At 36.5% G+C, this 12,514-nt stretch overlaps 1 protein-coding gene across 1 annotated transcript; it reads left to right on the top strand.

Moving 5' to 3' along the window:
- The first annotated feature begins 608 nt into the window (after positions 1 to 608).
- Positions 609 to 9,447, top strand: RpL27 (ribosomal protein L27). The gene is made up of 4 exons (XM_067118079.1): positions 609 to 748; positions 6,597 to 6,819; positions 7,819 to 7,964; positions 9,380 to 9,447. Exons 2-4 carry the CDS (start codon positions 6,601 to 6,603, stop codon positions 9,426 to 9,428), a joined length of 414 nt encoding a protein of 137 aa, XP_066974180.1. The 5' UTR covers positions 609 to 748; positions 6,597 to 6,600; the 3' UTR covers positions 9,429 to 9,447.
- The last annotated feature ends 3,067 nt before the right edge of the window (positions 9,448 to 12,514 follow it).

The following is a 12,514-nucleotide window of genomic DNA, read 5'->3' as shown; positions in this document are numbered from 1 at the left end:
GGCTTTGATATATATATATATATATATATATATATATATATATATATATATATATATATATATATATATATATATGCACGCCTACAAGACATAAGTTATTCTCACCACTGTTTCCAATATGACATTAGCAAACATTCAGAGAAAGAACACAGATCTTTACTTTTCCTTGTGGTTGTGGAATTCCTACAAAGAAGAAGTCATAATGAAGAATGAATCAAAAGATAAATGAATCAGAAGGCATAGAGAAATTTAAGAAGAAATATAAGATACATCAATTCGTCAACAATAATGAAATGAAGAACTACAGAGTCATTCAAGAACACGATAAACTTTCTTATAAAGCTGGAGACTTTTTCCTTACGATTTATAACGAATCAGATAGAATATCATTTAAAGAACATATCACTTAATAATTAGAATTCATATATCATTGTATTTTTGTAAATACAATGAAAACATTGATCAACATTCAAACCTACGATGGTCATCAATTCTTGAATCATTTTTAGAGAGCCGTTCAAAAGACGACCAGATAGCGCAGAAGCGAAAAATTGAAAATATCCCATTTTCTGCATATATATTAACATTAAACATCTAATATAATATTTATAAATATAATAAATAGTTTATTAGTACCAAAATCAACATTTTAGAGCCCAAATTCGTAATTTTATTAGGAAAAAGAACCATCCGCAACGGAATTGTTGCCACCATCTCCCTTTTCTGTTTTCTCTAATCAAAGCACCGTGTAAGTAGAGACGGCAGCTGGGAAATCCTTCCTCTTATCGCCGTAAATCGAGTGCATCTTTGCTGTGTGTCGCGTAGAAATATACGCGAAGGTTTCTGTGATAATGTGGTGCAGTTTGCAATAGTATAATGGAGGATTTGTCGAAGATGATAGAAAATAAAGTGGGGGGGATTTTGATCATGTCTTCGTGCCGATGTAAACAAAGCGGTGTCCACCTTGCTGGAACTTTTGAGTGTCGGCTGTTAAATGTATTTAACGTATTCTTATTCATTTTCTTCATTAATTTAATTGAAGTATGCAACGTTAAGCTTTGCAATGGCCGCATATTGCAGCTGACTTGACAGTTATAGTGAATTAGTACGTAAAAGTTTTTCAAGACCGTCGACCTTTGGGATCGTGTTAACGCATGTGTGGTCCATGTATTAATTATGTATATTTATCGTTATTTATAGTTGATGGTTCCCATTATCTCACGATTTTGCGTTATTTATCTCATTAGTTACGATAATTTTTCCTTCATTTCATCGTTAGCGGTTTAATAATGGAGGAATGTCTTACCGTAGGCAAGATGGTGAAGTTCATCGTAACTTTTGTCTTCACTATTTTGACGTGATCTATTTCTATCGTAACCAATTTAACGTTTCCTCCGTATCGTAACTTGTTTGTACCGTATCCTATTTAAGCTTATTTTATCGTTACCGAGGCAGTTGTATCGTGTCCTACTCATCTTTTGCCTATTTATCGTATTCTGCTGCATCGTAGTGTATTTATCGTAACCTGTTTGAATGTATCGTGTTTTATCGTAATTCATGTTATCGTAGCCAATATCTTTGGACATTTCGGGAGTCCAGGTCCAGGTCACGTTGGGCTGACCTTGGGAATTGGTATAGGCCATGCTAGGGTCTTCACACCACCCTGCAAAAAGGCTTAAGCCTTGTTAGGCCACAGTTAAATTAGCCTTGGGTTTCGTAAGCAGGTTATCCTGTGGATAGGCAACATAATTAATTTCTGGAGGTTTTTTTTACAGGATAATCGTACCTTAGTTGTCCTAGCCCTCCATTCGATTACAGTCCGTTAGTCCGAAGGCCCGATAGTCCGAAGGTCCGATAGTCCGAAGGCCCGATAGTCCGAAGGCCCGTTAGTCCGAAGGTCCGATAGTCCGAAGGTCCGATAGTCCGAAGGCCCGATAGTCTGAAGGTCCGATAGTCCGAAGGCCCGATAGTCTGAAGGTCCGATAGTCCGAAGGCCCGATAGTCTGAAGGTCCGATAGTCCGAAGGCCCGATAGTCCGAAGGTCCGATAGTCCGGCGCCCGATAGTCCGAAGGTCTGATAGTCCGATAGTCGAGGTTGGTATTTTTATGGGTGTTTACTGGTTACAATTTTGCCGTATTAGCTATGGAGGGTGGGGGCTGATTACAGTCCGCCGGACTATCGGGCCTTCTGACTTTCGGACTATCGGGCCTGCTGACTTTCGGACTATCGGGCCTGCTGACTTTCGGACTATCGGGCCTGCTGACTTTCGGACTATCGGGCCTTCTGACTTTCGGACTATCGCACCTTCGGACTATCGGGCCTGCTGACTTTCGGACTATCGGACCTTCGGACTATCGGGCCTTCAGACTATAGGGCGGTCGCCCTCCATTCCTAGGTATTCCCTTCACTGGCCTGTCCACTTCAGTCTTCTATTTCTGTATTGAGTGATTGATTGAATGATTGTGGCTACCAAAGCGGGTGTCGCAACATCTGACTAAACCGTGAGTGATTGTAAATCCTGAACCGTGAGGGATCGTAAATCCTAAACAGCGAGTGATTGTAAGTCCTAAACCTTGAATGATTGCAATTCCTAATAAAGCGTGAATGATAGTGATTCCTACTAAAGCACTAGTGCTTGTATCCTAAACCATGAGTGATAGTAATTCCTACTAAAGCATGAGTGATTGTAATTCTTGCTCTATTCATGCACACTGCAGCTGGGAGACGCACATTTCCTGGGAACACTGTAGGGTTAGGGGATTTATACCTTCCATTCCCAGTAAGGTTGAATGCTGTATCCTCATGCAGGCTAGGGTTGCCTGATGTACCGTTACCTGGCCTAGGTGCAACAACTTGTAAGCAACAGCTGCGAACGTTAATTTTCACATCTTTCCCTTTTATTTTAGCATGAAGCCAAATTACCTTAGTGTAGGTTAGGTGTTGATGTCTACCCTTGGTTTACTCTTATGCTAATTACCTTGACGTAGGCCAGGTATTGATGACCCCCTTATTTTAGCCTTAATGTAGGCTAGGTATTGATGTCTGTTTGCTAGGAAATACAGGGTTGGCTATCCTAAATTTCTGGGTAGGCTAGGCTTAGCCATAGTGACTTGAGGTTTGCAGGAGATAGGAATGACATCGGCTAGTCTAGCGGGCATTGTCCAGGAACCCTTTTGTTTTTTATATTCCTACAGATTTACAAGAGGCTAGGGTCTTCCCATTGATTTGCTTTTCAATTGTGAAATCACTGATTACTGCCACCGCCTGATTCTTGCCAATCGCTGACAGATATTTACTTGATTTTTGTCCTTATTTTATGTTGTCAGTCTTTTGTGGATGCATTTTATATTTTTTATGATTATATGTACTGTTTTTGGTAATTCTAAGCCGGCTGTCCGCCGTGAGCTAGACTATGGCAATTGACTGTTTTGTATGTTATTTTACTTGCTTTACAAGAATTTAATGTAATATTTTGTCGGCTGGCTGTAACTAAGTTGTCATTGACCTTTGAATACTATGCGATTTGAATTGCCTAACACACAGGGTAGGTCTAAGCCAGCATTCCGCGGCAAGCCCCCCACCCCTCCATATCTAATACGGCAAAATTGTAACCAGTAAACACCTGTAAAAATACCAACATAACGTACCCTAGAGGTGTTTACTGGTTACAATTTTGCCGTATTAGCTATGGAGGTTGTGGGGGGGGGGCTTGCCGTGGAATGCCGGCTTAGACCTACCCTGCGTTAGGTAATTCAAGTTGTCTAGTCTTCAAAGGTTAATCACAGTTTAGTTACAACCGGGCGACAAAATATTACTTTAAATTCTTGTAAAGCAAGTAAAATAACATAGAAAAACGCCAATTGCCACAGTCTAGCTCACCGCGGACAGCCGGCTTAGAATTACCCTGTTTTTGTGTATGGTTTGACATTCACTGTGTTTTTTATCGTTATGATATTTACTGTCTCTTGTGTATATTGTGACATTCGTACTAAGGCCTGGCACTAAGCACAGCGCCCATTTTGCACGTAAAACCGGGTTGGCCAAGCTAGAGTGCAGCAGTCTGCAATTTTACTCAGTCCTTTTAATTGTGAACGTGATTATTAACTTAGTTACATGTTTATCAGAACTTGGGTTTTGGTCAGGTAACTGAGCTTACAGCAAGTGTTATTTGTTTTAAGCTTGCAAGTTACGATATCTTCGCTTTTATCTTTTACAAATCTTACATTTTATTGATATTATTGGGAGGTTTAATTTACTGCAATTTAATTGTGATGATGTGAATTTCTTAGCCATGATACCCTTATTGGAATATTGTGAACTGCCACTAAAAAAAGTTTTTGTTAAATGAAGGAAACTTGAATTAGACTAGTCAGTGTAGCTATGTAATTGTAAACTAATTACGGTACTGTCCAAAATTTCGAGCGAAGTTTCTGATACAGGCTATAAACCTAGCTTCATGAACAAGATTGAATGGGGACTCAGCCTAATGTGTAGTTCCAATTCGGTGTAGCTTATTTTCACAAATCTGATAATTGTGTTGTCAGTATCATGGTCATATCTGGTCCAGTATGATAGGCTGTATGGTTGTACATAGTGATAGCTTGTAGCTCATAGGCCAGACCTAGCTACCAAATTATGCCCAGGCTAGGCTAGGCTCAGTTCCTTTGAAATACTGTAATTATTTGTAACCTAGAAGCAAATGTACTTGTTGCAAACAAACTTGTAATCAAAGGTCAGGCCAACTAGTTCCTTATAGACAACCTGATCCCTGCGTTGGTATGGAGTGCATGTTAACCCCATATAAGGGGAATTGGAAACTTAGGTCAATTCCTGTCAGAATCAGTGGTCTCTCTAATGGTTAACACCACAGTCTCAGTTTTGCTTCAATAAGGTGTTGTAGTGTAGCAGTAGAAGGGTTTAGGCAATGCAAAGCATATTTCTTAAGTACAGTAGGCTATGAGGTAAGCCAGGTAGGCAGTGTCTGAATGCTAGGTCGTCTTAATGCCGTTTGTCCTTTATTAACTCTGAACAAGCCTCTCAGAAATTTAGTACGCTGAGAAAAACATTTAAAAGCTTGGCCATACTGGAAATGGTATAAAATTGTAATTATCGGACAATTTTACTTGTCGTTTCTTACCAAATGGTTCATTGCTTCCATTACACCAAGCAAATTACTCCTCTTTGAATATCTAAATATGCTATTACAGTATACCCATATCTGAGAATATGCTAGCTTACAACATATGTTTGGTTAGGTGATGTAATAATGGAATATATTAACATTAGTAAGTAGTTAAACCAGACCATTAAATGAATTACACTTGTGGTTTGGTAAATACACAAAGGTTACGTTTACTGTAAAATGTGTCCAATCATGAGTATTGTAAGTCTCTTTTAACTTAACATGAAACTAAATTGTAGGAAATTGCAGTTGTGGGCATTTAGGATAATTAGTTTGTCTCATGTTCATGTAAGTTGAAAACGAAGTTTTTCTGTCACTTCTGCCTTTATAGCATCTGATATAAATTTACTGGTGTGTGTTGCAGCTTTGTGATGTTCATATCATGATGTGAAATACCATCATTTCCAGACTTGTGCCTTGAGTTTACATGTTGCCGGCTTTTCCTTTCGTAAAATGATTATTCGCTTTCTTTAAGAAGCATTGTCATTATACAGTAGAATTTGAGGCATGCAGAGTATGTACAAGATTTATGTTGAAGTTAATGTTCTTCCTTCTTCCTGAGAAGGTTGCTTGAAGAGAAAAAGATGTGGTGTGGACTGATTCAGGTCCTGATAAAAAGATAGTATTGGAGAACAGTTCCATTAAATAGAAATTGCATAAGAGAGAAAATATGCCCAAATAGTGTATAAGGTTTAGTATGTAGGGAGACTTAATTTGATTACGTAAGGCTAAATTCTGTTTGTTGCTGGGACTAGTAGAACTTCGCTGGCATTTAGATAAAATATTTTTGTTTCTCTTTAGAAATGTTTTGAGTTTACTCATTGTCAGCTCATCCTTTTACCAAATTTGCTTAAATAAAATGATCAAATTGAATTATTCTTTAGGTTTGAACATGCAGTGTATGTATTAATATATTTATTTCCTTCAAAAGCATTGCCATTATTCATTAGGTTTGAGACATCAGCCACCCCAAATATTAGCTTGTTAAGATAAACAACCCTCAGGTACTTGGGGTTATGTTATTTAGGGACACTTAATTTTGTTATGTAATTATTATTATTCGGAAGATGAACCCTATTCATATAGAGCAAGCCCACAGACCCCATTGACTTGAAATTCAAGCTTCTAAAGAATATGGTGTTCATTAGGAAGAGGTAAGATGAGGCAGGGGGAAATACAGAAAGAAATCTTGTTTATTAAAAAAGGAAAAATAAATTAATAAATAAAATGTATTAAAATACCAGGAGAAGTTTCGATTGCACAATATCGTCAGGGAGACTGTTCCACTGCCCAATGGTGTGAGGAGTAAAGGCTGAATTCTGTTTGTTTCTGGGACTAGCAGAATTTTTGTGACATTTAAACAATAAAATATTTCTCTGGAATTATCAGTTGATCATTTGTTTTCTCTTGCAGCACGATGGTGAAGGTGTATAAACCTGGCCGAGTGGTCATCCTGTTGGGTGGACGGCACGCCGGCAAGAAGGCAATTGTGATTAAAAGCAATGAAGATGGAACGCAAGACCGCCCTTACGAGCACGCCCTCGTGGCCGGCATCGAGCGATACCCACGCAAAGTCACTAAAAAGATGAGCAAGAAGAAGATTGCTAGGAGATCCAAGATTAAGCCTTTTGTTAAGGTAAGAAGTCGTTGGATTTACCTGGACCTCCATCCTCAAAGTTATATAACATCCAACGTTCTAATTTGGTACAATATGCCTGAGTCAAAGTTTTACGTAGTATCATGAGTTTTCAGTATGGATATGTCAGTGGTTTGATTGTTTTTTTATAAACCAAGATTGCCGCAGCAAAAACATGTTTTTTAAAACCATACTGCATACATGCAAGAAAATATGTCCATTTAGAAATATTTACAAAACCAGCTGTTGGTCATTGCAGTGCACCCTGCATAAATCTGACCCTTGTTTGAAAAACATGGAATATTTTTCTTATGTATTGATGTTATATTTATTTTTCTTCTAGAGGCTTTGTTAGTATTGATGTTATATTAAATTTTTCTTTTGGTTTTATGCCACCAGAGTCTTTCAATTACAGAGTTAAGCTCTTATTTTTCATTATTGGTCTCAAGTTTCTTTACAGTTTGCCTGAACCTTTTCAGGTTTTACAATAAGGAATTTATTTTGAGGGTTGGGGGCAGTTGTGGGAAGACCTCCCCTGTCCTGTATACATGAAAGTGGTTGCCACCTAGTTCTGCAGAGTTTTATTTATTTTATATATTTCTTAGTTTGGTCGAGCATGTATTCAGATCTGTGACATGAACTCAAACAATATGTGCACAACTCTTTAGTCAGTAAACTGCTTTACCAAAGCTGTTTTGAATTTTTATCATGACTTAATTTTATCACAAAATAGTTGCTTTTCTTGTGACATCACAATTTCTTCTGTGCAACCCAAGGTTTGCAAGTGGTTTCAAAATGTTTTGGTCCCAACAGCAGCGCAGATTTGTTCAGTATTACTTCAGGGTGTCTTGCATATATTAAATTAGGCAGTGTTAATTTTTTACAGGCAGTTCACTGGACAAGGTTAATATCTAGGCATCTTATAAGCAAAACTTGAAAAAGCACTAGTTTAATGTAAATGAATACTTCACCCTTTACTGAAATCACTCCATTTTGCAGGTGGTGAATCTTAAGCATGTTATGCCAACCCGTTACACAGCCTCGGATATTGTCTTCGATAAGGCAAAGATCAACAAGGAAGCTCACAAGGACCCTGGCAAGAGGAGAAGGATCCGCAGAATTGTTAAAAATAAGCTTGAAGAGAGGTAATATATATGTAGATTCAGTATATGTTTTGGTTCTGCTTGATAAAACAAACTTTATTGGCCATATTTTTGTCCCATAGGGGTTATTGCCATCAGTGCAGAGTACGAAGGAGCATTACTTGAGGTTCTTTGCAGCTTCCCTTTTTTGACCCTGGGCTGCAACCCCTTTCATATCTTTCTTCCATCTTACTTTCCACCCTCTCCTAACAGTTGATGCCTAGTGCAACTGCAAGGTTTACCTCCTGTTAAACTTTTCAAACCTGCTTTCCACCCTCTCATTGTTTCATAGTTCAACTGCAAGGTTTTCCTCCTGTTACACTTTTCAAACCTTTTTTTACTGTCTGTTCCTCTTTCAGCTCTGAATGACCTCTAGGTCCCAGTGCTTGACCTTTGGCCTAAATTGTATATTCAGTTTTAAGAGATTTTTTTGCACCTTCCCTTTGGCACCAAGCTGCATTCATTTGTTAGTGTTTTACTTAATTTATTCTGCTTCCTTTCTTCAATCTAGCTGTCGAACCACTTCCAACTTTTTCTTGTTTCTTGTGTAATGCACTGAATGGCTGATAGTGTCTCGTTGCTTGGTCTCTGCCTGATTATTTCTAAGATTTTAGGTTTTTGTGAAATCAAGTAAGGTTAGGGAGAATTTAAGACTGAAAATGAAAGTTTTATGTCTTTCGTTATTAGAAATTTTGTACTTAATTTAGTCTGATGTACCGTAGTATAAATTGGTACAAATCTGGGGTTCAGTTATTAGAGTTGTGTACATGATGTAAAGTCTGACGTACCATAGTATAAAGTAGTACAATCTTGGGTTCAGTCATATGGATTTAACATATATAAAATGGATAGTATTTGTTGTAGAATTGGCTCTTATGAAGAGCACAAAGAACTGAACCTGTGTTTATCGTGACAGAATCCGTTTATGGTAGTGATTTTTGTGGTTTTCATTTGTCTTTGTGTGAGGTTGATGTTGAGGTTAAATTTGTTCATACAAGTATCTTGGTAGTATAATTTAAGTGTCCTGTAGGGATTAGTGCCATCAGTGTACCTCTGTTGGTGCACTGTAGGCATTACTTAAGGGTCTTTGCAGTGTCCCTTTGGCCTCTAGCTGCAACGTTTTTTATTCCTTTTACTTTACTTCCCTTCATATTCTCTTTTCTTCTGTCTGACATTCCACCTTCTCTTTAACAATTGTTTCATAGTGCAACCAGTTTGACCCATCTATCAAAGTAGATAGGCCAAACTGGAAAATCTAACTAAATTTGTGCCAAATACCTGAGTCACAAAATCGAAAACATTAACATTGGTGACTATAACAGTAATGCTTCTTATTAAACATTTGAAATGCTCTTAATTCAGATAGTCTGCTGTCAGGGCTTGTCAGAATTGGTGCTAATGATTTTATTCTCTTTCAGGTACAAGACTGGAAAGAATCGTTGGTTGTTCCAAAGGCTTAAGTACTAAATAAACTTTTGAAGAGAAATTCTAATTTTTATTCTCCATTTCTGAGGACAGGTTCATACTATTCCCCATCTTTAGCTTGGTGAAGAATTCAGTAAGAGTTGGTATTTGCTCGAGTCTGTAGTAATATGGTTGTGTGTAGCATTGCAGGTGGTTTTGCAATTGCAATGTACTGTAGTTACCAGTTCAGTGTACATTTTGCAGTGTTACAAATAATTTAGGGATTTTAGAGGTTTGTCAGTAGTTGATAGCAGACTAAGAATGAATGAACTAAATCTACCTAGATAGTTTTTAATTTCTTGATATTTTACTCAGTTACAAAGAATGATAGATTTTTACTTTAAAGTTTACTTAAAGGTAGGGGTCAAAGATGTCAAAATCTTGATTACTGGGTGTTGTCAACTGATGGTGATCCTGGCTTACAGTTGACCTTTTGTCTGTTGAACAGAGTAGTTAGTAATTTTTTCATAATAATGAGGAATATTGTTTTGAGGCAGGTATTGACAGTTTACAGTGAACATTTTGTACAGTCATAAATGTGTAACTGAAATTCAAGTAATTGGTTTCCCATCTTGAAAGGTTTTTGAGTTGAGTTTAAAAGAGGTATTAGTCATTGGAGGTATGAGCTTAAAAGTTCAATTCTCTTGCAGAATGGAATGGAAAGGCAACATGCCAAGGTATTTAACTGGGAAATTATTGCTATCTGCTATACTTCCCATGAAATGTGGTCTAAGATTACACTCAGGAAATTTTCTCCAGTTTTGTTTGGACCTTTTTTTGATGTTCAAGGATTTGTATGTAAGGTAATGAATATGTTAAATTTTTAACAAACCAAAGGTAACCATTGTAGCTGATCAGTCAACAAAACAGCCTATCAGGTCTTAACATCAACCCAAAATAACAAGCAAATGAAGTAACTTTTCTTGAACTGGTTAACTTTCTTGAACCTTTCTATGTCTCAGTTTACTTGTATAAAAATACTTTTGCCTTGACAGGATGACTTCCTGCTATTGTGTGAGAGATCACTTGCCACTAGGTCAAATTATTTAAACAGTCGGCTTTTAGTCTACAAGTCCCAGAGAAATTTATACCTACGTAGAATTATACAGTTAATGTATTGGCCAAGGATAGAATTGCTTAGCAAATCTGTGTACAGTACTAATTAACCAGACTGTTTCTAGTAATGTGGTTATGTAGTGTTACTGTAATTTTGTCTCTGTGTATCTGTTAATGTTCAGTGTTGTCTCTTTATAGTTATTCTGAAAGCATGGTTAGAGAGTCAGTTTGAAACAGGGTTCTTTAAACCAAATGGAGAGGATATACTGTAGGTAGTTGTACAAGTACAGTATACTGTAGCTGCCAGCCCAGAATACAATATTTTAGCACTTTCAAACGAGTGGGGACCTGGGGGATTTTTGAAGGCATGATAACACATCAAGAACTAATTTTCCAATTTGTTTGTTACCTAGATGGTTTATAGAGGTTTTACTCAGTCCCAAGGATGGGAAGGATTTTTTTAATGTTTCCTATAAAATTTGGTTGTCAAAGGTCAAAATGTGAAATATTGGACATGTCAGCTGATTGTGGCACTTGTGTTGTTGTACTGACATCAATTAGTGGCGCAGTGTAATAAGGTGCCAATTTTAAAAAATGATCCATTTTTTGCCAAATGTTGTTTGAAACGATTTCTTATCCATCATTTTATTGAAATTTATTGAAACATATTTTTTTGTTTTGTCAATGAGACAACCACAAAAGTGAGGTAATGTAAGATTGTAAAGTGTTAATGAACACAATGAAAATGTTTTTCTGATATTAAACATGTTTTTTGAAAACAATCTAAAATTTTATCATAATGCTCTAAAATTATTATTATAACATATCTGGTACAAATTTGGAAAATATTATAAAAAAAACATGTAGGTAACCATCACTGGTTGGCTTTTTTTATGAATAGTTTTGAAGAGTGAGAATCAGGGCGAAATTTCCTTGTTTTGCATGGATTTTCGAAATTTTAAACATAAAGGGATAAAAGTGTGTGTACAGGAAGTGCTGAAATTTTGCTCGCTAAATAAAATATAGTTCGGCCGCGGTGGATTTGATAACTTGTTGATGTACGCCCCTCATTAAGGAAGAATGTGATCTAATTCATTACTTTTCCATAGGATTTTTGAAATTTGTTTTGCCTTAGTTATTTTCAGTTTACAAATTTTTTTTTTTTTCGACTTGATTTTGAGAAAAACAGTGGGTTTTGAATGACAAAAGTATTTCTGATATTATTGTTCTGTAGTCTTTTACCATTTTTATAACAAGTTAATTTACCATTGTAGACAAATTTCTTGTTCAATTGATAAAACAGTTTTGTCTGGTTTTCAGGCATCAGTCTTTGCAAGCAAATGAATTTCAGGCATTTTAAGAGCTGAATGGTAAGGTATTTTGATGAAATTAATGTTGTCTTCCCATGAAATGTTATTTAAGAAAAACTCCATTTTCATTTTCTTATTTTGTTAACAGCTATCCTGGGTTTTTGAAAGGTCAATGTTGAGTGGTAGAATTTTGTTTAACAACATTGCAGGTTTCAATTGATTTTGTCTGGTTCAAGCAGAAAAATATAGCAAATGAAGTACTATTTAGAACCGTATTTTTAATGTAACAACTAATCCTTGTCTCAAGATTTATTTTTAAAAACCCATGTACTTGACAGCTATCCAAACTGTTCATAGTGCCAGGTCATTGTTTCAACATTCAGGTTTTTTTTAAGGTTCTAGTCAATATTTGCAGATCTTAGAACCGTACAGTAATGTAACAACCAATAGATTACTTTTGCAAACCATGATTGTTCAAACTTCCAGTGCCAGGCCATTGAATTGTATCAGCTTTTTTTTTCTGAGTATATTACTTTGTAATCCTGAGTTTTACAAATTATATTGAACATATACATGAAATTAGGATTAAACCAGAAGTGTTTTTAGCATGCAAACCAACCTGCTGATTAGGCAGGAGTACAGAATATCAAAGGAAAAGTAATTATGAATCTAAAGTAAATATATAGCATAATGTGTATGCATTAATTAGTTGTGAAATGGTGC

Source organism: Macrobrachium rosenbergii, chromosome 15, assembly GCF_040412425.1.
Source record: "Macrobrachium rosenbergii isolate ZJJX-2024 chromosome 15, ASM4041242v1, whole genome shotgun sequence".
NCBI lineage: Eukaryota > Metazoa > Arthropoda > Malacostraca > Decapoda > Palaemonidae > Macrobrachium > Macrobrachium rosenbergii.
The sequence above is the reverse complement of the archived record's forward strand: the minus strand, read 5'-3'. Positions and strand labels throughout refer to the sequence as shown.

Bases quoted from the DNA above. Each gene is read 5' to 3' on its own strand.
- RpL27 (XM_067118079.1), top strand. From the start codon at position 6,601: ATGGTGAAGGTGTATAAACCTGGCCGAGTGGTCATCCTGTTGGGTGGA. The intron at 6,820-7,818 runs GTAAGAAGTCGT...TCCATTTTGCAG, and splicing joins AGATTAAGCCTTTTGTTAAG to GTGGTGAATCTTAAGCATGT. The intron at 7,965-9,379 runs GTAATATATATG...ATTCTCTTTCAG, and splicing joins AAAAATAAGCTTGAAGAGAG to GTACAAGACTGGAAAGAATC.